Source organism: Panthera tigris, chromosome C1 (genome assembly GCF_018350195.1).
Source record: "Panthera tigris isolate Pti1 chromosome C1, P.tigris_Pti1_mat1.1, whole genome shotgun sequence".
In the NCBI taxonomy this organism is placed as follows: domain Eukaryota; kingdom Metazoa; phylum Chordata; class Mammalia; order Carnivora; family Felidae; genus Panthera; species Panthera tigris.
The window spans coordinates 524,098-548,987 of NC_056667.1; the positions used below are offsets into that span (position 1 = coordinate 524,098).

General features: G+C 57.5%; 1 protein-coding gene across 4 annotated transcripts; it reads left to right on the forward strand.

Moving 5' to 3' along the window:
* The first annotated feature begins 1,782 nt into the window (after window positions 1-1,782).
* Window positions 1,783-24,845, forward strand: LOC102949253 (ATPase family AAA domain containing 3A). 4 transcript variants are annotated; one of them, XM_042995992.1, is made up of 16 exons: window positions 1,783-2,093; window positions 5,633-5,709; window positions 6,502-6,603; window positions 6,906-6,965; window positions 7,518-7,587; window positions 7,901-8,066; window positions 8,226-8,295; window positions 11,872-12,027; window positions 12,687-12,743; window positions 12,971-13,096; window positions 13,299-13,423; window positions 14,396-14,447; window positions 14,791-14,861; window positions 15,663-15,830; window positions 17,199-17,307; window positions 23,983-24,844. In XM_042995992.1, exons 1-16 carry the CDS (start codon window positions 1,892-1,894, stop codon window positions 24,124-24,126), a joined length of 1,755 nt encoding a protein of 584 aa, XP_042851926.1. In that variant the 5' UTR covers window positions 1,783-1,891; the 3' UTR covers window positions 24,127-24,844. The 4 variants fall into 4 exon arrangements, with proteins under 4 accessions (XP_042851926.1, XP_042851927.1, XP_042851929.1 ...); XM_042995995.1 differs by lacking the exon at window positions 1,783-2,093 and adding an exon at window positions 2,211-2,229 and having other exon boundaries at window positions 23,983-24,843; XM_042995994.1 differs by lacking the exon at window positions 1,783-2,093 and adding an exon at window positions 2,242-2,260 and having other exon boundaries at window positions 23,983-24,843.
* The last annotated feature ends 45 nt before the right edge of the window (window positions 24,846-24,890 follow it).

The window sequence follows — 24,890 nt, forward strand, 5'->3', positions numbered from 1 at the left end:
ACTCAGCACGAGATCATAACCAGAGCCTTGGATGCAAGAGACTGAGCCACCCAGGCGGTCCCATAATTCCCTTTTATTAACTTAGTGTTTTAGGAAAGGTGTGTCAAGCCTCCTCAATGGCTCCCAGTCTAAGATCATAAGTGACAAACAATCCAGTGGCCTGGATGTTTTGTTTGGAAAGCATAGCACCCTCGGATGAGGGAAACTGGAGGAGACCCCTTTGTCAAAGGGAATGCAATTATCTAAATCCTTAAACAATCATCTCTTTCTGTTTTTCAAGTTAAGGCAGATGAAACTGACTTTATTTGAAACTGGCTTTTTAAATGCATAACTTTATTCTCAAAGTGATTCCTTTTTACGTAAAAGTACACAGGCTTGCCAAATATTGGTCTGGGATGGTTGGAGCTAGAGAGGGGCACATGGCCCAGCTGTGTTTGGACAAGGACTTCATGTCTCTTACCCATTTCCTCTTCTAATCCAGCGAAGCCCTACCAGGGTTGCTCTCCATAAGAACCTTGGTAGTTTGTTCTAGTCCGTAAGAACCTCCATAATGGCCACTGGGGTGGGGGCGGGGGCGGGGGCATCTGGCTGGGGAACTCATCTGGTTTTCTCTTCATTTGGAGGTGAAAGATCACAGAATTATCTTTAGTCCCCCTTCCCCCGCCCATTTTTACTCAGGCTTAAAATTGTTTTCAGTCTAGTGGGGAAACTGTGTAATTCTGGGAACTCAACCAATTCCATCAAAGAAAGACCAAAGGGGCAACTTGGTTGCTGGCCCAAGAAGCAAAGTTTGCTAACTTTGGGCACTGTGGGTTCTAGAGCAACGCAGGCTCGGTCCACCTTTTTCTCCCTCTGCCCCAGGCGGGTTTAGCCTGGCCCTTTGTCCCACAGGCAGGCACATGGCCTTTGGACTTTCCCAAGAAGCCAGGATTCCTCCTCCAGCAAGGGCGCCCTCTTGTGGGGCTTTTGGGGGAGTCGGCTCTGCTTTTCCACTCTTCTGGGGTTGCGATTTCTGTCTCCCTCCCATTGTGAGCCACTTTTAAGTGATACGAAGGCTCATACGCCCACGGACCACTGTGGTTTGCCGAGACACCGAAACGGAGGATGGGGAGAGCTTGTTCTCCAGCCGGCTCTTTAACCTAATGACGGTTGCAGGAGACTGGCTAGGAACCGCGTTTCTACCCTTCCAGCACCTTATCATGGGCCGGCTATGTGCGCTAGCACGGAGACCCGCGGAGCGCAGCTTCAACCGTCTAGGGGCCCCGACGTCCCCGCGCCCGGTCGTGTCTCTGGTGGCGGGTCGGGGGCGCAGAATCGAGGCCCAGCTGCGCACCTGCCCCGGGTTGATTTTCCTGCGCGGATCAGCCGCTTTCCGCAGGCCCTTTCCCCCACGGCCGCTCCCTCCATCCGGGGCTCGCCGCCGCGTCGCCCACACCCGCGTACCAAGGACCCCAGGGCTCCGCGGCACCTGCCTCTCCGCCCCCGCTCTGACGGGATTCTCCGGGCGCCTATAGCGACGGGACACGGAGCTGTTGCTAGGCGGAACTGACGTATAACCAGGATATACAGGCGCCCAGCCCGTCGGTTTTGTTCCCGATCGGCCCCCGTAACTCGGCGCTTCGCCCTGCCCCTCGACGGCCCGCCCCCAGACGGAGCTAGTTTGAGCAATCGTGGCGGGGCCACCGGTGATGTCACGATACCCGCGGCCTATCCGAAGGCCCCGCGGTACGTGGCCCTCCTGCGCTTCCGTCGTCTGGGAGGAAGGGGCGTTGTCGCGCCTGCGCGGGCGCTCTGACCGCCGGCTGGCTCCTCGTGGAGGCTTCTCCGGTCCGCGCGCTTCAGCTCGTCTTGAGCTCCGGGCGGCTGCCGCGACACGCGGCGCTCGCGCGCCATGTCGTGGCTCTTCGGGATCAAGGGCCCTAAGGGCGAAGGCGCGGGGCCGCCGCTGTCCCTACCGCCCGCTCAGCCCGGGGGCGAAGGCGGCGGGGACCGCGGCGCGGGGGACCGGCCGGCGCCCAAGGACAAATGGAGCAACTTTGACCCCACGGGCCTGGAACGTGCAGCCAAGGCGGCGCGAGAGCTGGAGCATTCGCGTGAGTGAGGCGGCGAGGGCGGGGCCCCGGCTGGGGCGAGGGGCCAGGGAAGCTCAGGACCCACAGCGAGCCAGCCCACCGAGCACCGGGCATGCCGGGTCCTTGGGCGCATGTAGCTCCTCTGAGTGGTCGAGTGGTAAGTGGCCGTCTGCAGTCCCATTTCCCAGGTGAGAAAACTGGTCTGCGGGAATAAATCCGGCCAAGCCACCTTGGGTGCGGGGAGGTTGGGGATGCCATCGTCCTTGGCAGCTTCCAAGCTGTCACGCGTCTGTCAGGTGAGGAAACCGCCGCGGATGGAAGTTTCAGAGGTCACAGGTAGCAGGTGCTGGGGCTGGAGCCTGGTCTTTAGCTCCTGTAGGGTAGGGGAGCTCTTTGCTCCTCTTGCTGCCTCCACGTGGCCAAAGCGTGGCCAGATTGTGGTGGTGGTTAGCAATTTTCCCCTTGCGAAGGCAAGCTCACTTGAGGACCGTTGGTTTTATGGTAACGAACCAGGTTTGTGCGTGTTACTGGAAAGCATTAGCGTTCAGGCAGTCGAGGGCCGTAAAGCAATAGGGGTCAGTCCGTCCTGGCTCTGCCTGGTAGCCTTCCTGACTCCCGGGCCCCCAAGGCACCATCATCGGCTGGACCTTCGCTAAGCCCACATCTTTTCCTCTCACTTTTCCTTTTTCTTGTTGGTTTAATGATTTGTTTTAGGATGTAGTCTAAGTCTTTGAGAAGCTAGAATGTAGAAGGCACAGAATAAGTACTGATTAAAAGGACCATAACGGCTGTCAAATTTTTATTTAAGCAGAGGTCTGCCACCCCCCCCCCCCCAAAGGAACTTGTGTAGAGAAGCCATGGTGTAAACAAGGGTCTGTCTGAGGAATCAGAGGCCTGGCACTTTGTGGTTCCATTCCTGCTCTTCTCCAGAGACTCCAAGAAAACCCTGGTCCAAGGTCTCTGAGCCTGCCTGGCTCTCAGATCCCCAGAGGGACGTTAAAAACATACGGATATTTGGGCCTGGGACTCAAACAGCCTGTACCCTTAGGTCTAGCTGGAACACCACCAGTCCCAGACTAAGTGTATTGAGTTTGCGTGAGTGGGGGAGGGGCAGAGAGAGGGAGAGAGAATCCCAAGAAGGCTCCGAACTGTCAGCACAGAGCCCGGACTCACGAACTGTGAGATTATGACCTGAGCCGAGTCAAGAGACGGACGCTCAACTGACTCAGCCACCCAGGTGCTCCCAAAACTTTTTTATTTTTTTAAGTAATGTCTACACCCGATGGGGAACTTGAACTCACAAACCCGAGATCAGGAGTTGCATGCTCTTCCAACTGAGCCAGCCTGGCACCCATCTACTTTTCTTCTTCCTGCCACCCTTTCTGGACGAACTACTGGCCAGTGGGAGAGGTTTTGCCCTGGTCTGTCACCTCCTTCTGTCCCCAAACCCTTCTTCCCAGGATGCGTCTTGCCTCTGTCTCTTGTTTTCCTCTTTCAAGAGTCAGTGGTGGGGGATCTCTAATTTTCCATTTTCAGGTGAGGTTAACCCGGCTGGCCAAAGGTCATGCTGTGGGTAAAAAGGGCAGCTGGGATCCGGTCTCCGCATTGTTGGCCTGTGGCACTCACGTTCCTGCTGCTGCCCCAGGATGAGCACTCTTGTGCCCTCACTCCCTCCTGGTCAGAGTTCATTGTTAAAGGGGCCCTGGCGGTCTCTTCAGGCCTCGGCTTCGTGGCTTCCCAAGTTTACAGCGCAGGGTGTGGGACCCTGGTGCCTTTGTGCTGCCTGTTCTTGGGGGCAGGTCTTCAGCTCTTCTGTGCTCCCAGTCACCAGAGACCTAGGGGAGAGCCTTGCAGTGAGGTCTGGAAGGCTGTGTCAGCCAGGTCCTGACCCGCTCTGAAGGTCCTTCCCGGGCTTAGGCAGTGTTTTTGCACACCACATGCCCTAGCAGTCTGTCCAGACACCAGGGCTTCTGTCACATCCCTCTAAATGTGTAGATGTGTTTATGGAACGGCAAACAGAAGTCATGCTTTAGTTACGTGTTTGCTGCAGTTCGTGGGGGTTGGGGTCTGCACCTTTGAAGGCTTCAAAAAGAAAGATCATGGGGCGGGAGTGGAAAGAAAGCAAAGGGAGAAGACTAGGTACATTATAGCATCAGGGAGCGGGGTTCACAGGGATTCCCTACCTTCTTGCCATGCTTTAACGTGTTAGAATATTTTTTACAGTAAAGTACTGCAGATGGGAGAACTGTGTCATCACCAAAATATTTGAGAAGCTGTATGCCTGGGCTTTTTTGGCTAGGAGAGCACCAGAAGGTTTTTAATTTTTTTTACATTTATTTATTTCCGAGAGACAGAGCACAAGTGGGGGAGGGGCAGAGAGAGAAGGAGACACAGAATCCGAAGCAGGCTCCAGGCTCTGAGCTGTCAGCACAGAGCCCGACGCGGGGCTTGAACCCATGAACCATGAGATCATGACCTGAGCTGAAGTCGGACGCTCAACCGACTGAGCCACCCAGGTGCCCCCACCGGAAGTTTTTTTTGGAACCCCCAAATATCGATGGATGTGAATTGTATCTCGTGAACAAAACATATGCAGGAAACATTTATAATGTGTGTGTTTATAACAAACACGAGGTCTGTGAAGAGTCGTCATTGTGCATTGGCTTGTTTCTAATTTAATTGTTTGCTTCCTATTCATCTTATCATCTGCACGTGTAGATTAATAATAACAGGTACTGAAAGCTTAAAAGCTTAGGAGTTTAAGCAACTTCCACAAAAATAAGACACTGTAGCCACAGGTGCCTTTTTGTTTAATTAGGAACTGACTGCCACGTTGACCTTTCTACTCTCAGCTAGTGTGGAACAGCCTTCCTTTTTTCTTAAAAAACATTTTTTTTAATGTTTATTTATTTGAGAGAGAGAACGAGCATGAGCAGGGGAGGAACAGACAGAGAGGGAGACACAGAATCGGAAGCAGGCTCCAGGCTCTGAGCTGTCAGCACAGAGCCCGACGCGGGGCTTGAACTCACGAACGAATGTGAGATCCTGACCTAAGCCGAAGTCGGATACTCAACAGACTGAGCTACCCAGGCACCCCTTTTTTCTTTTTTTTTTTTTTTTGAGAGAGAGAGAGAGAATGCATGTGCATGAGCCAGGGAGGGGCAGAAAGAGAGGGGGACAGAGGATCCACGGTGTGGGTGGGGCTCAAACTCACAAACCGTGAGATCGTGGCCTGAGCCGAAGTCGAACACTTGACCGACCGAGCCGCCCTGGCGCCCTGGAACAGCCTTTCTGATGGAGCCCTCCGGGATGTGACGGCTGCTGGGGTACAAGACCTTGTACACGGGCTTTCTGTCAGGCGTAGGGCAGACACGGGTGACGAGAGGGGAGTCCTGGTCTTTGGAGGGAGGGGGCGCCAAGCGAGATCCGGTCAGGGAATGCAGGTGGGCACACGCGCTTTGAGGTCGAGGTGAGCTGGGGTCTCCCCGAAAGCCCCTTGGTTCGCGTGAATGCTTGCCTGGCGTCCGAGCGTCCTAACCCTACTCGCCCGCTGCCCGCAGGACACGCCAAGGAGGCACTGAGTCTCGCACAGATGCAGGAGCAGACGCTGCAGCTGGAGCAGCAGTCCAAGCTCAAGGTGGGTCGTGGGTGCGGTGCCAGCGGAGGCGGCGCTCGTGGCGGAGGGACGCGGGACGGTGGGTGGCGGGCACGGGCCGGGAGCTTCCGGCGTCGCCTTCCTGGGATTACCTTGTTGCTTGTGGTTAAGGGGGAAATACGGAGAGGTCCCAGACGTGCTGGCTTTGTGGCTTGGGTTCTTGCAGCAGGACGACCCGGAAGGGCTGGTGCAGGTGAGGACCATCCGGTCTCCCCAGGGGAGAGCCTGACTGGGCGTCTCTGCGTTTGGCAGGACCTTCCCGCTGAGCAGAGAAGGACAGCAAAGGCCTGGGCCCTGCCCTCCGCCATTGGCTGTTGTAAAGTGTAGTCAGAAAGTGAGCATGTGAGGGCTGCCTGGCGGGCCCGGTCATAAGAGCATGTGACTCTCGATCTCGGGGTTGTGAGTTTGAGCCCCCATCGGGTGTGGAGATTACTGAAAACCTTAAAAAAAATGTGAGCACGTGACATGAGCCACCTTGGAAGCGGTGTTGGGGAGGGAGTGACTGGCACCCCAAGGGATTGGCCTGCTCCTTGGGACCCAGCCCTGTCCGATTTCCTGCCACGGGGCTGCCTGGGAGTCTAGGTCCTCCTGGGCCTTGGTGCCCGTGCAGTGGTGCTGGTCCAGCGAGCGTTTTCTGGAAGCAGTTCCTGCTCCTGTCCCGGCCCCTTTGGAGCCCACATGAAATGTGGGAGGGGGTTGTTGAGGCCTGAGCTCCAAGTCCAGAGCGGGAGGCCCCGCCGGCCTTGGGCTTGCAGCAGCTGGTGTATTCTATAGGAATATGAGGCCGCCGTGGAGCAGCTGAAGAGCGAGCAGATCCGCGTGCAAGCTGAGGAAAGGAGGAAGACTCTGAGCGAGGAGACGCGGCAGCACCAGGCTGTAAGGGCCGCTTGGCCACACGGGCACAGGGGGGCCAGGATGGGAAGCTTCTGGGGTACTCCGTGGTCCCCGCGTTCAGTCTGGGTCTGTTAGTGACCCCCCGAGGCCGTGGGATGACCTTGTGCAAACGCCCACGAATACGTCCGCGCCGAGCGGGCCGGGGAGCACACGTGTCCGGGCGAGCAGGCGGAGGTAGGCGGCTCGTCTGAGGGCCCGGCGAAGTCTGGCTCTCGACGTCGGTTTGGGGCCGTCCGCCAGCTTCTGCAGCTGACCCGCGTTCATGCTGCCGTCTTCTTCCCCAGAGGGCCCAGTACCAGGACAAGCTGGCCCGGCAGCGCTACGAGGACCAGCTGAAGCAGCAGGTGAGCTCGGCACACTGGCACGCGAGGGGGGCCTCCTTTGGCCTCCCTGAGAGCATGGGCGTCTTCTGGGGCAGCTGGTGGGCCAGAACTCAGGGTGGTTTTACCAGCAGTCAGTGCTGGGTCCCAGAGGAGCGTGCGCGCGCGCACACACACACGCACACGCACACGCACACGCACACGCACACACGATGCCCGGGGCCTCCAGGCTCTAGCTGTGCTGGAGGGGTTCTTCTGTGTGAGACCTGACTGGGGACCTGGCTGGGACAAATTTATGGTGGGGGTGGTTTCCAAGTGTTTGCACCCATCATGCTTTGCGCCCTCACGGCTTATAAATTTAACAGGGGAAAGAGTGTTTGGAGGGCAGCTGGGAGTGGGCTGGGAGTGCCCTGGGGCGGAGCTATGCCAGAGGCAGGAGCTCCTGAACCTGGCCCCTCGCTGTGCTTGTCCAGAGCCCCTGTGGTGGCAGAAGCTTCCCTCGCTGATCTCTTAGATCAATGTTGGTCATTTCCTAGCTTTGGAAGCTTTTCTCTTTCTCCTGTGGTTTCTTGTCAGCAACTTCTCAATGAGGAGAATTTAAGGAAGCAGGAGGAGTCTGTGCAGAAGCAGGAGGCCATGCGGCGAGGTAGGGTTGTCAGTTCTGCCTGGGGCTTTTGGGGGCTACGTCCTTGGAGCGGGCTCACAGGGAAAGCAGGCCGTAGGCATAGATATGTGTTTCTTCAAGCACTTTGATCCCCAAGTAAAATTCCCAAACCTCGACGGGGGCTCTGCGTTCTTTGGCCTTAGTCGGAGCTTTGTAGCAGAAGCCTAGGCAGGCCGCACGTCCCCCCAGGGTCTGACGTGCATTGCCTCCCTCCTGCGAGAAGGGTTGCCTGGGCCTCGCTGGAAGGGTGGGGGACTGCAGGCCGAGCACCCCTTTCCTGCCACGCCCCGGGCAGCCACCGTGGAACGGGAGATGGAACTTCGGCACAAGAACGAGATGCTGCGGGTGGAGGCCGAGGCGCGCGCCCGAGCCAAGGCCGAGCGTGAGAACGCAGACATTATTCGTGAGCAGATACGCCTGAAGGCTGCTGAGCACCGGCAGACCATTCTGGAGTCCATCAGGTGCGGCCCAGTCCCCAGGAGGCCCTCGGTTGGCACACTGGCGGGAGGTGGGCTCCTTCAGCAGGCCCTCCCGTGTGCTGAGCTTCAGAGCTCTTGCCCTTTCTCCAGCTAAGTGCCCAGATTCATCCTCTCCTGGTCGCGTTGCTGCTTTCTCTACAGGACAGCCGGCACCCTGTTTGGTGAAGGATTCCGTGCCTTCGTGACAGACTGGGACAAAGTGACAGCCACGGTAATAACCCCTGACACATCTTCCTGCTTGTGGCCTGCGTCAGGGTCGCTGCTCGGTTGTGTCCCTGCCTCCTGGCGCTCAGTGGTAGGAAGTGTGCCAGGCAGGTCCCTCCTGCTGCGCTCCTGGGAAAGTCAGGTGTGGTGTAGCCTCTGGGTGTGGGGCACTGGCGGTGGGCTTTGTGACCTGTGGGCTGGAAGATGTGGGAAGGGAGCTTCGTTTTCCCTCTTCCTTAACAAGTGCCGCCCCGTGGAAAGGGGAACCGGAAGTTTGCCCGGCAGCCTCCGGAGTGGGACCCGGCCGAATCTCCAGGGCTTCCGGGAGATGTGGCAGGGGACCCTTTTAAGCCGCGCTCCCGTGAGGGTTCCCACCCTCCAGCAGGAAGCGGAGGTAGGCCCAACAAGGCTGTAGGGCTCTAGGCACGCGCTCTGAAAGCCCTGTGCCATGGGGCTGCTCCCCACTCGAGGCAGGGGGGATTGTTGCCGCTGTGCCCGGTGCTGTCCTGGGCCGCACGGTGCGACTCGGCCCCTGCTCACGCGGTACCGAGGCCCTAACGAAGGGGTGGCAGGGAGCCGTGCTCACCAGGAGTGCCCTTGCATTCCTGATGTGCTGGTTCCTGAAGCTCTTTCTGCAAGTGGACACAGTTCTGGCCTTGTTCTGGAGACCGTGAGGGGGGGCAGGTGAGGTCAGGCCGTGCCTTGGGGAGAGCAGGGACTGGACTGGGGAGGGCCAGGACTCTGGTCGAGGAAACCTGAAGCTGGTCGGACCGCTTGGTTCTTAAAATGGCCCCTCTAGTCCTCTAGCTCAGGCCAGGGACGTGGGGCGAACAGGGGCTCCTGACATGGTCTTCCCAAACGTGTTTTGAGTAACTCCGGGTTGGAAGCGGAGGGTTTCAGCCCTGATGAAAGTGGTCCGGGCTCCCTGGGTCATGCAGCCCGCAGCCCGGGGGGCTGGGTGAGCTGAGCAGTTCCTCTGGCTTCTCAACAGGGCTGCCCCGCCACTCCCCGCCTCGCATAGGGAGCTGCCAGAATACGGCCTCTGGTGTTCTGGTGAAGAAAACGGGCTTCCTCTGGACGCCATCTTGCCTCCCCCCCCTTGGGCACCCCTGTTCAGATTGGGGTTCCCACAGGAGGGAGACCCAGCACGGGGTCTGGGCTTTGCCTTCTCCTGGTGCCGAGCTGGGTGGGGGCACCCGTCTGAGACTAGAGGACAGAGCCGACGTGGGCTTGGCTGTGCAGCGTCTAAGCCTCAGGCCTTACCCGCGTGCTTGTCTCCCTCTGACCCTCCTCGCCCGTCTCCACCTTGGAGCTCTGTGGCACCCATGCGGTGTCCTCTGTGCCGCCGCTGGGCACACAGGAAGCGCTCAGTACCTGCTGTGGGTACTGCGCCAGGGGACAGCGTCTTGTGGAAGAGTCTCAATGTCACTGCCTGTATCGGAGCCAGTCAGCCTGCTGATCGGTGGTTTCGTGGAACTGGCAGCTTTAGATCAACCTTGGAATTCGCTTACTCCTGGAAGAAGCTTAGCTTTCGTTAACGCGGAGGCCCGGTCACCTCAGAGCTGCTTGCTCCTGCAACAGCCTTGGCGTGGAGCGCTCACGCTCACGGTTGAAGGTTATGGAGGGGAGCCCGGGTGGCTCAGTCCGTTAAGTGTCTGACTCTCGGTTTCGACTCAGGTCACGATCTCACGATTTCATGAGTTCGAACCTCACGTTGGGGTCTGTGTTCACAGTGCAGAGTCTGCTTGGGATTCTCTCTCTCTCCACCCCTTCTCCACTCATGCTGTCTCTACCTCTCTCAAAATAAATAAACTTAGTTCCAAATCTTGGGAACTTGTTTGCTAGCTTATTTTTCTGAACTAGGCCATTGAACGGTGAGCATCGCAGGAGTGAAGGGGCTAATGAACCCGCCTGAAAAACCGAGGTCCCGTCACTGGAGTTTGTAAAATGCGTGGTGGCTTTTTACCCCCTAGAGCACGTCTGCCTTCTTCCTCATAACCCTGGGTCCTGCTTTTGTGGCATGACCTTGTTTGTGGCTGGCCAGAGGCCCTTGGGGCCGGTTTGAGCAGAGCCCCAGCAAAGCAGTGAGACCCTTTGAGTGAAGAACATGTGGTTTGCTTCCCCACCAGCAAACCTGGTGCTGCTCTCTGTTTTTGTTTGGTTTTTTTAATAAGAAAAGTTTTTCTTGGGGCGCCTGGGTGGCTTGGTCGGTTAAGCGTCTGACTTCGGCTCAGGTCATGATCTCGCGGTCCGTGAGTTCCAGCCCCGCGTCGGGCTCTGTGCTGACAGCTCAGAGCCTGGAGCCTGTTTCAGATTCTGTGTCTCCCTCTCTGTCTGCTCCTCCCCTGTTCATGCTCTGTCTCTCTCTGTCTCAAAAATAAATAAACGTTAAAAAAAAAAATTTAAGAAAAAAAAAAAAGAAAAGTTTTTCTTTAATGTTTATTTTTGAGAGAGCAGGGGAGGGGCACAGAGAGAGGGAGGGAGGGAGGGAGACACAGAATCCGAAGCTGTCAGCACAGAGCCCGCTGGGGGGCTTAAACCCACAAACTGTGAGATCGTGACCTGAGCCGAACTCAGATACTTAATAGACTGAGCTACCCAGGTGCCCCTTTATTTTACATTTTTTAAAGTTTATTTATTTTGAGAGAGAGAGTGGGACAGGGCGAGAGAAGTTGACGGAACCACCCAGGCGCCCCTCCCTGGAGGGTTTTAAAGTGAATTAAGGGCATTCTGATTCCTCTTGCGGTCTGAGTACCCCGTGCACTCAGATCTCTCCAGATCTCCCCAGCTGCTGTAAACACCTGTGGTTAGTGACTGAGTCTCATGTGCATCTCAGTCCAGAATCCCTGTCGGGCTGGGGTGGTGCGGTGGGCTGGCAGGCAGTCCGGGTCTGCCCACTGGCAGGGCTCCTTGGCTGGGAATCTGGGCACATGAAGGAATCTGTGGGAAAATGTCCCTTGCATTTACTTTCCAAACAAGCTGGGTAAACGCGCAGAGGGCTGCTTGCTGGAGAAGGCTGGATGACATCAAAGGTTGCTGGGTTTGGGAGCCGCGGGCTGCCCTGGGGCCGGCCCAGCCCTCCCCCCTGCTCCCCTCGGGCCCTTGTTTCTGTCACTGCGGTTGCCATCTGGTGTCCTGGAACCTCATTCATGTGGTCTCAGAGTCCTCGCTGCCCCTGTGGTAGCCAAGCTGTTGGTCTTGTGGGGAAGAGCTTTTAATTTCCAGGAGCCTCTTGTAGGTCTTGGTCGTGGGCCCTGTAATTGTGGTCCCACCACAATGTTTGGTCTGTCCCCCATGAGCCTGAGGGTTCCTCTCTTTACGGTTGGGGTTCCTGTCGCCTGGAAGCACCTCCAGTCCGGCCGGAGTGTGTTCTCCAGTAGCTTTGTGAGAAAGAGTGCTTGCGATAAGCTTTTTGGTATCTTTTGTGTCTGGAGATATCTACAGTCTCGTGTAATTGAGGCTTTGGGCTTGGGGCTGCTCCTGTATGACCCTTGCCATCACCTAGCACGGGACGGGATGAGGAGGGCGCGTTGCTGGCTGCCGAACAGGTGGTGGGTGCCACTCACCTTCTGCCCTGCTCTAGGTGGCCGGGCTGACACTGCTGGCCGTGGGGGTCTACTCTGCCAAGAACGCCACATCTGTTGCTGGACGGTACATTGAGGCCCGGCTGGGGAAGCCGTCCCTGGTGAGGGAGACGTCTCGGATCACAGTGCTTGAGGCCCTGAGGCACCCCATGCAGGTAACTGTGGGTCTGGTCCTCACTGGGCGTGTCCTGCCCGAATCCTTCCGGTGTTTCAGCCAAGTTAAGAACGTGCGTCTTCATTTCCCCCTTTTACCCAAACACCATCCATCCTTTCTTGCACATTGGATTTGCTTGTGGCTTTTTCCTCTTTGATGCTATCCTAGGGGCCCGTCCACATCAGCACTGGGAAGACCCTCACCCTGGTTTGTCGGTTGCCTCTATGTGTCTGTTGGCGTGACTGCCCCCTGGGTAGATTTTGGGTCATTTACAAAATCCTCGGCTCCTGCATGCCACCATCCTAGGAGAGAAGTTGCTGGAAGCAGTACTGTGTCAGCTTCCTCCCCCAAGGGGTCCAGGCTTCTGCCTGGTGCAGTGTCACTCCTTCCGTGGGCTGTGGCTGGACGTCCACGGCAGTCGCCCGTGTGCAGTGTGCGACTGCGGAAATAAAGGTCAATGAGGAATCTGTAAGTTGCCTGGCCCAGTCCCACGGTTGGCTCTGTGTGCCCGCCTTCCAGAGCGAGGCCCAGCCTGTGTGTCCTGGACCGAGGGGTGCCACGGCAGTTCTGTTTCCGTGTGGTGGCCTAGCTGCTCCCGGTGCCCCGTGGCTGTCATGGGCTCTGCCGATGACCCTGACCGTCCCCCGTGTCCCCCCGTAGGTCAGCAGGCGCCTCCTTGGTAAGCCCCAGGACGCACTGGAGGGCGTCGTCCTCAGTGTAAGTGGTGCCGCCCACGGGGGCCGGGACAGGCGTCGGGGTGGGAGGTGCCCTTCTGCCCGCAGAGCTCTTCTCCCCCTCACAGGATCGGGCTGCTTTTCTTTCCTAAAGTAGAATTTGCTGCCTGAGGCCCAGCCCGGGATAAGCTGCCTCCTGGGGCCAGCCCAGGGGCTCAGGAGGCACACGCTAGCTGCAGAGCCAGTCCCAACTGCCCCGTTCCCTGGCAGCCCAGCCTGGAAGCGCGCGTGCGAGACATTGCCATTGCGACAAGGAACACCAAGAAGAACCGAAGCCTCTATAGGAACATTCTGATGTATGGGCCTCCTGGCACCGGCAAGACGCTGTTTGCCAAGGTGAGGGCACACGGCGGCACAGGTGCGCGGGGTGCCGTGCTGCGGCTCTGGGGAGTGGGTGCGGGGCATCAGCAGCCACGTGGTGGGGCCAGCTTTCCAGGCGAGGGGCATCCCCAGGGGCACTGGGCAGTGGGGCCCGAGCACGGTCTGTGCAGGCTTTGGGGGGGACGAGAGTAAACACGCTTTGCCCTTTCTTGCCCAGAAACTCGCGCTGCACTCGGGCATGGACTATGCCATCATGACAGGTGGGGATGTGGCCCCCATGGGGCGGGATGGCGTGACTGCTATGCACAAGGTCTTCGACTGGGCCAGCACCAGCCGGCGAGGGTGAGCCGGGTCCCTTCTGGGGTGGCCCTCCGTGTGCATGCGTTTGCGTGGCCTGGGTTCCTGGCACCACCGGGCTGCAGATGGCTGGGTGGGAGGGTGTGTCAGTGACTTTCCCCACAGTCTGTGCCTGTGGGCGTGCACAAGGCGGGAACAGCTCTGTGGTCTGGGGTGGGGGTCTGAGGGAGAAATTCACCCCAGGTATAGATTCCTGGGGGCCTGTGCTCCTCTCAGGAGTCTCTGACTTTAAAGAGGGGCTGACTTTAAAAACACTGGAGAAAAAAGGGCGCCTGGGTGGCTCAGTCGGTTGAGCGTCCGACTTCAGCTCAGGTCACGATCTCACGGTTTGTGGGTTTGAGTCCCTGTGTCAGCCTCCAAGCTGTCAGCACAGAAGCCTGATTGGGATTCTGTGTCTTTCTCTCTCTCTGCCCCTCCCCTGCTCATGCTGTGTGTCTCTCTCTCTCTCTCTCTCTCTCTCTCTCTCTCTCTCTCAAAAATAAAATGGGTGGGGTGCCTGGGTGGCTCAGTCGGTTAAGCGTCTGGCTTCGGCTCAGGTCATGATCTCACGGTTTGTGGGTTTGAGCCCTGCATGGGGCTCTGTGCTGACAGCTCAGAGCCTGCGGCCTGCTTTGGATTCTGCATCTCCCTCTCTCTCTGCCCCTCCCCCGGCTCGTGCTGTGTGTTTTTCTGTCTCTCAAGTGATAAACGTTAAAAAAATTTTAAAAACTGCAACACTGAAGATCAGGGGCTGCCAGCACTGGTATTTAATTTAGTGCCAAATTAGCATGTTTGGCACAGTCCGGTCGCTGTCCTGCCATGCTGGCACGCAGCGTGCCCCTGTTGGGTCTGGAGTCCCAGACTCTGCTGAGAGCAGCCTGTGCTTCTGGTTCGGTTTCCGTGTGCACAGCCCCTTAGCGTTCCGGCTGGGCGGCCTCACCCATCCTCGTTCAGTCCTAAATTCCCCTCCCCTCACAGCCTCCTGCTCTTCGTGGATGAAGCAGATGCCTTCCTCAGGAAGCGAGCGACTGTGAGTATTCCGGAAGCTTCTGTGTGGCCTGCTGTGTCCAGCAGGCCATAGGTGAGCGAGCAGTCAGGGGTGGCGTGTCCAGTGGCCGCATCTGTGCTTTGTGGGGAAGTTGCTGTCCCCCCCCCGCCCCGACTGAGTCTGACCCAAACCTCGTCCTCAGCTGCACTTTCTTCATAAATCTGGCCTGAAAAGCAGGAGTTACATGTGTGGCATTTTTAGAGTCTTTCCTTGAAATTCAGGGTCATGGAGACACTGGCACGTGTGGCTCCTGGAGGGATGGAGTGGGGCCTGTGTTTAGCTTCCCCCTGGAAGCCTTTGCCTGATGCCAGGACTTTTTCTGCAGGAGAAGATAAGCGAGGACCTCAGGGCCACCCTGAATGCATTCCTGCACCGGACAGGGCAGCACAGCAGCAAGTGAGGGCCACCTTCTGGTGCGAGGCCCCTTCACAGAGGGAAACTGAGGCTCCGCTTGAGCTCATAGGGCTGCTGTGGGGCAGGGCGGGCACAGGGCAATGGGAAGGGCCCGTGGGGGTGCAGTGGGGGTGCACCTTTTTTGCACCCTTGTGGGGCCTTCTGAGAGGACGCGCTGGGGTCTCAGGAGGGCCGGGCGGCAAGTCCGCATGCACAGGGCGCTGCACTGGGCGTCTCTGGCTGCTCTCCCGTGATGGGCCGTCAGGGTGGTCACCCCACGACTAGGTGTCCTAGGGTGCAGGTTGCCCTGGGAACGGGCTCACTCCTTACGAGTCCTCTAATCCTGCTCTCCTCCATTGTCAAGGCCCCAAGTCAGCTGTGTGGCCACCAAATCATGTGCATCCTCCTTGCCTGCTGTGGCTGTTGCCTGCAGAGACCCCTGACCCTGCTCAGGCCCCCTGAGTCTGGTCTGGTACCTGCAGAGTTGGCGCTTCCGCTCAACCAGCTAAACCCCAAACCCTGCAACTCAGGTTGGGGGGGGTGTGCAGAGATCTGTATGGTACCCCAGGGTCCCTGTGCTTCCTGCGCACAGCAGGGCTTACATGGCCACCCCATCGCGCTGGCCCATCGGTCAGGGAGGTGTTGGAGGGAGGGATGGGTGGTAGAGGGCAATGCTGGGTCTGGGTTTTTCTGGGTTAAAAAGCTCCCAGATAAGTCCTGTTAGAAAATAGTCCTGTGTCGGTTGAAGAGGCCCCCTATCCCAGGGGCAAGCCCCTCAGCCCCTGCCGTCTCTGCTGGCTTCAGGTTCATGCTGGTTCTGGCCAGCAACCAGCCCGAGCAGTTTGACTGGGCCGTCAACGACCGCATCGACGAGATGGTCCGCTTCGATCTGCCGCGGCAGGAAGAGCGGGAACGCCTGGTGAGGATGTATTTTGACAAGTATGTTCTGAAGCCAGCCACAGAAGGAAAGCAGTAAGTGTCCTGATGGCCTGGGTGTGTGGGGCCCTCCGTACCCCACCAGCCTCTGGCCCAGGTGCCACACCCAGTCCTAACCCTGTGGTTTTACCTGGGGCTCAGATGTGCTCACTTGCTGGCCCTGTGCTTCCGTCCCACTCTTTGCCAGGTTTTTGACTCAGCGGCCCATTGTCACAAACTAGCTAGCACCTCCATCCTTTCCTGCTAGGTGAAGCGTCTTTTAACGATTTGGGGCTTTTGAGGAATCCAGGCTGCAGTCCTGCCCTGGGAAGTGCGGGGCCGTGACAGTGGTTGCCAGACCTTGGCTGAGCTCTGCTCACTGAGGCTGTTGGTGGCCGTCCTGGACCTGGGCTCCCTGCTCACCCTGACTCCCGGGAGCCCGGGGCCCCTCACCGGCACGCAGCAAGGCCCCCATTCTGCAGAAGTCACCGGGCGATGGGGGCGCCCTCCACATTCTGTCCGGGCCACCCTCTCCCTCACTGCTCTCTGTCCACAGTGCTCCAGATACGTGAGGGCTGGTCTATTTTTAACTATCCCCAGGGAGCCAGACCTCGCAGCAGCATTGACCTGAATCCTTCCCGTCGCTGGTGGCAGTGAGAGCTGTCTTCTGTTCTGGGACTGGCTTTGCCTGCCCCTGCTGTCCCCCTGCCCCCTTGAATTCCATTATCTGGGCCTCCTTTCTCCTGTGTGCCCGGATGGCCCCAGTACCCCCCACCCTCCCGATCGTCTCTTCTAGCCTGACAGACACCGAATGTGGTCTGAGTTCCTGAGGCCTCTTTCTCCACGAGTGTTTGAATGACTCTCCTCCTGTGAGCTCATCTCCTGGGTCTTCAGCCAGACCTGACTAGGAAGGGGTCCGCACATGAACCAAAGCAGTGACATGTCACTCTAACCTGGAGGTGTTGGCTTTTCTCCCCTTGATTTCCCACGTGCTTCCCACGCCTGACAGGGCGTGGCTGCTGTGCTGCTAGTTTGGGCGCGGATGGAGGTCTGAGGGAGAAGGATGCGGTCCCTGCCTCCGAGCCTGGTGGTGGCGCTGTGTGCGAGGCTCCGAGAGCCCCTCCGCTTTGGCACATCCTGACCAGCCCTCCACCTGTCTCTGGAGTGGTCATGCACTGCTGTCCGTACACAGCCCCACACGGACCCCACACGGACCCCACCCGGGCTCCAGAAGGGAGGGAGGTGCCCAGCGGGTAGAAAGGGCAGGAACCAGGAGCAGATATAGGGCTTCCCAGTACAGGCTCCTGCGCCTGGCAGATACCCAGTCCTCCTTTCGCGTAGGAGCCGAAGGGTCGTCCCAGACCCCCAGTGTCACCCTGGGCCCCTCAGGCCCCCAGGGCGTCATGTGGGAATTGCTCTCCCCAGGCGCTTGAAGCTGGCTCAGTTTGACTACGGGAAGAAGTGCTCAGAGATCGCACACCTGACGGAGGGCATGTCGGGTCGGGAGATCTCCCAGCTTGCCGTGGCATGGCAGGTGAGTTGGGGACATGCACCCTGCAGGCGTGAGCCCAACTGGTTGGGAGACACTGAGTCACCTGAAGGCAGCCCGTGCAGGCCCCTGCCCCCCTAGGGTGCTTCTGTTGAAGGATTTTCTGCACACAGATGTCACGCCCTGCTCTACTTTGCAGCCACCACCTGCTTCTGCCCCCACTGCAGGGAGCGTGTGGAGAGGTGTCCCTGGCTTCCCACGTTACGGCCTACCTTATCGTCATCGTGGTTTTGGTCCAAATCAGATAGGGCTCTGAAATCGGTTGGGGCTCCCTGGAAATGGGCCAAGTGTCACATCGGCATCAAGGTCCCACAGACTCAGGCACCACTGGAGTTGGGACACGGTCTCAAGCCTAGCGCGTTTGGGGCAGGTGACTCTACAGATGGTCGGGGAGACCGCGGGGGCATATGGAACTTCCCATAAGTGGTCTGTGAGCTCATCGCAGGGCGTGTGAGATGAGCCAGGGGGTGAATCTGACCTGATAAGGGTTGGGCGTCTCCTTGCCAGCACTGTGCCAGATGGAGACTGCTGGTGTTGAGGATGTTGTCCGCTCCATACAGAATCGGGTTTGCTGTGGGGTCTCGAGGGCGGCGTAGAGAATGTGAGTTGACTTTAGCCTTGTGCTGTGCTGTGACCCAGGGCACACAGCCCAGAGCGGTTCTTGGCATTACCCAATACCTGCTTCCTCTTCTGAAGTGCCCACAAGCCCCCCGCCCAGGACAGGGAAGCCATTTGACCCCCAAGGGTCCTGGGTGCAGCCGTCTAGAAAGCATTTGCAGCTTGGTGATTGCTGAGGAGAAAAGCTTTATCGGGTGCAGGGTGCTCAGTGGCTCCTGTCTGCAGCCGCCCTTGGCTTTGTGCCGCCATCACTGCCTCCATGGGGCCCGCAGTCAAATCTGACTGAGGCTGCGTGACGGTCTGATCGCTAGAAATGTGACAGTGCTTTTAAATGAATGTGTGTTATGTTAATGAAATAGACATCTACTGTGACTCGAACACAGCAGCTTGGATACACAGGAGCCTATATTAGGATGAGCCGGGTTATGCCCAGCTCCAGACTGTAGACTCTGCTTCTACGTGTGATCGGGCAGCCAGGCGTTCTGCTCCAGCCGTCCTCACTCGGGAGCCCGGCCTGACGAGGGTGGCTCCGTTTCCACAACCAACAGAGTGGAGGATAGGATGTCTGTCAGCTTCGGCTGCTGTGACGGTGCCACAGCCCAGAGGGCTTAAACACGGACGTGTATTCCTCAAGGTCCGGAAGGCAGGAAGGCCCGGACGAGGGTGCCAGTATGGTGGAGTTCTGATGGCAGCCCCCTTTCTGCCTTGCAGACGCTTGTTTTCTCGCGGTTTCCTCCTCCTGTGGCAGAAACAGAGATCTGTCGCATGAGCCTGCTGGTCCTGTAGAATCAGGGCCCCACCCCTACGGCCTCCTCTGACGTTGCCTACTTCCTCAGAGGGCCCACCTCTAACTACAGCTGCTCTGGGGGTCAGGGCTTCGCCGTATGAACGTGGGACGCGTCTGTCTCTGACTGCAAACCGTGCCCTGCAGTCCGTGCCCGGGGTCTCCACCAAGAACCCGCACGCCTCCCTTCTCTTTACGTCACATGTCACCTGCCCACGTGAGGTGACAGGTCTGCGTGCCTGGTGGATGGAGAACCGGGGAGACCTCCGGTCTGACCCCTGACCGCTGCAGGAGGCAGTGAGTAGGTGCTGAAGCCCACAGGGTGCCCTCCCTGGGGGATCTGGTACCTCACCAGAGCGCGTCCAAGTCATTGACTGGTCAGCCCAGCCCAGCATGTGTCCGGGAGTCCTGTCGTGCTCATGGGAGAGGAGAGTGAACCAGGGTGCTTCGGGCCTCGGCATCTGGGAGGGGTGCGGTGGCCTTGCTGGCGTGCCCTCTGGCTCAGGGTGCTCGTGGGGCTTGTCCTGCACGCCTCCCCCTGCTTCCAGGCTGGACTTGTTCCCCGAAGCCCACGTTACTTCTGTTTGTTTGTTTTGTGGCCCAGGCCGTGGCACCCGCTCTCTCCGAACGTGACCGCTCTAGATCCCACATGTGAGGGGAGTCACGCACGATTTGTCGTTTTGTGACGGACTGCCCTCGGTGTGATGTCCTCGAGGTCCGTCCGTGCCGGACCAGGTGCCAGCATTTCCTTTTCAGGGCGGAGTGGTGATCTGCCGAGCGGGCCGGTCTCATTCTGTTCGTCCGCTCATCCCCCGAGACGGACGCCGGGTGACTGCCACCTCTCGTCTGTTGTGAATAGTAACTGCTGTGAACATGGGTGTGCAGGGGTCTCCGTGGAGCCCCCCCTTCACTCCTTTGAGCGTACACCCCGAAGTGGAGCTCTCGGGTCACACGATGATACCGGTTTTAGTTTCGGCCGAGCTGACAGGCCATTTCCGCAGCGGCCGCACTGTTTCCCGTCGCCACCAGCTGTGCAGCGGGCTCCGGTCCCTCGCCCCGCTTGCCCGCACTTGTTTTCTCGAGTCTGGATAGCAGCCGTCTTGGGAGATGTGAAGTGTCTCCTCGTAACGTGGATTGCATTTCCCTCTGGTTAGTGACAGCATCTTGTGTGCTTTCTGGCCAAGCATGTGTCTTCTTGGAGAAGTGTCTATATGGATAGACACTGTATGGATAGTCCTTTGCCCAGTTTCGAATCGGGTTGTTTTTTGTTGACTTTTAGCAGTTTCGTATTCCGGATACTGACCTTTCATCAGCTGTGTGATTTACAAAGATTTCTTGACCTTCAGTGGGCTGCCTTCTTTACTCCATCGACAGTGTCCTTGGATGCACACAAGGTTTGAGTTTTGATGAAGTCCGGTTCGTGTTTGTTACCTATGCTGGCCGTGTCATAGCCGAGAAATCATCAGTAAATCCAGTGTCTGCAAGCTTCCCCCATGCTTTCGTCTAGTAGTTTTGTACTTCGAGATCTTACATTTAGGTATTCGATTCATCTGGAGTTAAGTTTTGCGTGTGCTGTTATTTAGGGGTCCAACTTTATTTGCATGTGGACGTCCTGTGTCCCAGCATCATTTGTTGAGGACCGTCCTCTCCCCATTAGAATGTGCGTGGCACCCTTGTTGAAAACCATCTCGCCCCACATGTGAAGGGTTCTTTCTGGGCTCTCAGTCCTACTTCATCTGTCTAGATGACCGTCCTCAGCACTACTCTGATTGTGTTACCGCGGCTCTGTAGTAGATTTTCTTTTTAAGTGTATTTATTTATTTTGAGAGAGAGTGCACGCAAGCAGGGGAAGGGCAGAGGGGGGCGGGGGGGAGAGAATCCCAAACAGACTCTGGGCTGTGAGCACACAGCCCAACACGGGGCTCAAACCCGTGAACCCGTGAGATCATGACCTGAGCTGAAGTCAAGAGTCAGATGTTCAACCAACTGAGCCACCTAGGTGCCCCCGTAGTGGGTTTAAAAATCAGGAAATTTGAGACTTGAAAATCTGTTCCTATTCAAGACTGTTTTGGCCGATCAGCCTCCCTTGAGATTCTGTATGAATTTTAGGATGGATTTTGATTTCTGCCAAAAACACCATGGGATTTCTGATAGGCGTTGCATGATTCTGTGGATCCACTTTGGGTAGGTAGGACTGACGTAGTCACATGTCATGACGCATGATGCACATGTCTTCCTAACTTTGGTGTCTTTAATTTCTTTCCTTTCGGCAGTGTTTTGCAGTTCTGAAGATACCACCCTTTGGCCTTCTTGGTTAAGTTACTTTCCTGCGTATTTGATTCTTTCTGATGCTGTTGTAAATGGAATTTTCTAATTTCCTTTCCAGATTGTTCATCATGATATAGAAAGACATAGAAAGACAAATGGTTTTTGTGTGTTAATTTTGTTTCCTGCAAACTTCCTGAACGCGTTATTCTTAACAACTTCCGGGAGGAGATCTTTAAGATTTACTGCATATGAGATTATATTGTCTGCAAACAGATAATTGTACTTTTTCCGTGCCAAACTGGATCCTTTTTATTTCTTTTTCTTGCCTAATTCCTCTGGCAGGGACTCCCAGTACCGTGCTGAATAGAAGTGGTGGCAGCGGGTGTCCCGGTCTTGTTCCTGACCTCAGACGAAAGCTGTCAGCCTTTCACCATTGATAATATATTTGCTGTGGGGTTTCATATATGACCTTTAGACCGTTAGGGAAAATCTTCTCTGTTCCTGGTTGGTTGAGCGCTTTCACCAAGGAGGGGTGTTGAGCTTTGTCAAATGCGTCTTCTGCATCAATTTGAGATGATCGTGTGGGTTTTGTCCTTTATTCTGTTTGTGTGGTGTGACACGTTGATTGATTTTCCTCTTTTGGGTCATCCGTGCATTCCAGAAGTAAATCCCCTCAACCTGCTACTGAATCTGGTTTGCAGGTATTTTATTGAAGAATTTTGTATCAATATTCATAGAGGGTATTGGTCTGTAGTTTTATCGTGGTATTTTTATCTGCTTCTGTCCGGGTTATGCTGGCCTCAGAATGAATTAGGAAGTGTTCCTTCCTCTTCGGTTTTTTGGCAAAGTGTGAGAAGGATCCGTTTCGTAAGCGTTGGGCAGAATTCACTGGTGAAGCCGTTGAGTCCAGGACTTTCCTTTTTCTTTTTCTTTCTTTCTTTCTTTCTTTCTTTCTTTCTTTCTTTCTTTCTTTCTTTCTTTCTTTCTTTCTTCTTTCTTCCTTCCTTCCTTCCTTCCTTCCTTCCTTCCTTTCTTTCTTTTCTTTCTTTTTCTTTCTTTCTTCCTTTTTCTTTCTCTTTCTTTCTCTCTCTCTCTCTCTCTCTCTTTCTTTTTCTTTCCTTCTTTCTTTCTCTCTCTCTCTCTCTTCTTTCCTTCCTCCCTCCCTCCCTTCCTTCCTTTCTTTCATGAAGGTTCCTGTTTCAGTAATTTCCTGCTCACAGGAAAGTTGCAAGGGTAGCGCGGAGCCTCCCCCACCGTGTATGAGTGACCCCTCTTGACCCCTCTCCCGAGGCACGTTTGCCACGTCAGTGTTGACTCCACTCGGACTTCGTCTTTTCCGGGACCCCATCCACAGTCCCCCGTCTCATTCGGTTGCCCTGTGTCCTCAGGCCCCTCCAGGCCGTGACGGCCCACAGATAGATGTTTCTGGCTACTGATGGTCCTGACAGTTTTGAGGAGTGCTGGTCAGGCGTTACATAGATTCTCCTTCGGATGTTTTTCTCACAATTAGACCAAGATTGTGGGAAGACCCCAGCGATGAGGTGTCCTCCTGGTCATGGCCTCCGGTCTGGGGGCACCTAGTGCCGTACAACATCACAGGGATGTTGACCTGGTTAGAGTGGTGCCCGCCAGGGTTCTCCATGCAGAGTTACTGCTTCCCCCTTTCCTCGGAAGCCCATCGCCAAGTGTAGCCATCCCTCAGCAGGGGCCCAGCCCCCCTTGGGCAGCTGTGGGATTCTGAGAGGGGCTGCTGCACTCCCTCTACCTTCCCACCAGGGAAGCTTCCAGCCACTTCCAGGCCCTGACCCACGTGGGCCCCTAGGCCGGTGTGCTCCCCTGGCGGTCCGCTCTTGCCTCTCCTTCACTGCTCTTCTGAGCCTGTGTGCTCCCCCTGCAGCCCCCTGGCTCCGTGGTTGGCCACGGGGTCCTGAGGGTGGCCGTGTCCTAAGGGTAGGGCCGGCCTGTGTGAACAAAGTGACCGGCCATCTCAGATGGCAGGGACTTTCTCACAGTGCCCAACATGGGCCGAGGCCACTCAGGTAGCTGGAGAGAGACAGGTGAACTGGCTCTGGCCCCCTGCCTGGCGAATGCTGAGGCCGTCCGCACAGCCACCTCGGTCAGAGTGACAGGCTGGGTGACAGGAAGCAGGTGAGACAGTGAGTCACCTGGGAGGGGTGGCGGCCTGGCCGTAGGTGACCTGCCTGGTAGCCGAGGCACGTGGACCACCCTGGGGCCTGATCTGATCGGCACACTTCGGTGCCTCCACCCGTGCGCATGGCCCGGTTCGGGGCTGGGGAGCCCTGGGCAGCGGGGGCTCGTGAGAGACGGAGCCTAGTGTGCTTTGGGGGTGGTTGGGCCTGGTGGGATACTCTCTGACCAGGTTGGGATCGCTCTGCCTAGGGGCCCTGCCCTCCCTCCGGTGTCACAGTGGCGCGTGTGCCCTGGCCCTGAAGCCAGCTCCAGTCTCGGGTAGAGGCCCTCCAGGCCTGTGATGGGGGCGCTGAGCTGCTTCCTGACAGCTGGCCTCAGACCTTCTATTTTTAGAAAGTCATTGAGAAACTCAGTGATGTGAGAATGTGGCACTGGTGCCAACTGGGGATGTGGGCAGGGCCGCGGGCATCGCGGGGACGGCAGCTGCCGCGGCTGTGGGTTCCCTCGTGAGCACGCACGTGTGGGGGGGGGCACGCTTGCACGCACAGGGAAGCAAGGCGTGTGCCGTGGGCCCGTGTGTGTTGTGAGGCCAGGCCCCTCCTGAGACGGAGCGCAGGCCCAAGGTTGAGGGTAGTGGACTTGGCCCCCGCCCCACAGGAGGCCGTCAGATTCTCCAGGGTGGGGCCAGCCTGGCTGCCTCATCCCTGGGTCTGGCCCTGGCCTGCAGGGCGGGCCGTTCCTGGGGACTGGTGGGCGCTGAAAGCCTGAGGCTGGGCGACCCTTTTCCCCTCGGGCAGACCCTCTGGGTGCCCCACATCGGTACTCTCTTTCCCTGCCAGGCCATGGCATATGCCTCTGAGGATGGAGTCCTCACTGAGGCCATGGTGGATGCCCGGGTCCAGGATGCCATCCAGCAGCACCAGCAGAAGATGCAGTGGCTGAAGGCTGAGGGAGCCAGGCCTGAGGGTGGCCAGGCTGCGTGAACTGGCCCTGGTACCTGGGGCACGCAAGCCAGGTGGCTTTGCCGGGAAGAAGCCCCAAGATGCCCGCCTCTCCCTGTGGCGGGCCTACACAGCCGCCCACCTCAGCAGTTTTAAGTACTTCTCCAGTCAGGGCCAGGACAGCACTGAAGGCCTCTGCTTGGGACCAGCCGCAGCTGTGGCGTCTTTGTGGCGGGGCCGGCTCCTCTCTCTGCTGGGCTGGGGCCGCCCCCTGCCCCCCAGGACACAGCCGGGAGACGGGAGTCTCCAAGCCGGGCTGAGTGGGGGAGAAGCCACTGTCCCCATGCCCAGGGACAGTGTCCAAGCTGCCTAAGCTCCCGTGGCCAGCTGCTGCATCTGTGACCGGCAGTACAGGGGGCCTGGCTGAGAGAGCTGGGCCCGCGTGGGGGGCGTGACCCTGCCCAGGCCCACCCAGCAGGTGAGGGGTGAGCAGAGTAGGCCCCCGTGCTGCCTGGTGGGAGTTGCTCTCCCCTGTGCTAGGGAGGAGGACGTACCCTGCACACGTCTGACTGTGATACACCCCGGGGGTAAGAACTAGCTGCCAGCAACTGGTGGGGTTGCCCACGAGGCCCAAGACCCCCTGGCCAGGACCATCGGGGGGGGGGGGGGGCTGCCCTAGTCCACAGGATCTGCAGCCCTCCCTCCATTGGGTGGGGGTCTTTTTATCCAGAATCTAATAAAAACTCTGACAGGATACCTCACAACGTGTGTATCTCATGGCTGATTTCAACGGGCAGGGGCTTGAA

Coding starts and splice junctions, on each gene's coding strand:
- LOC102949253 (XM_042995992.1), top strand. CDS start 1,892: ATGTCGTGGCTCTTCGGGATCAAGGGCCCTAAGGGCGAAGGCGCGGGG. Junction 8,067..8,225: donor ACCATTCTGGAGTCCATCAG/GTGCGGCCCAGT, acceptor CTTTCTCTACAG/GACAGCCGGCACCCTGTTTG. Junction 8,296..11,871: donor GGGACAAAGTGACAGCCACG/GTAATAACCCCT, acceptor GCCCTGCTCTAG/GTGGCCGGGCTGACACTGCT.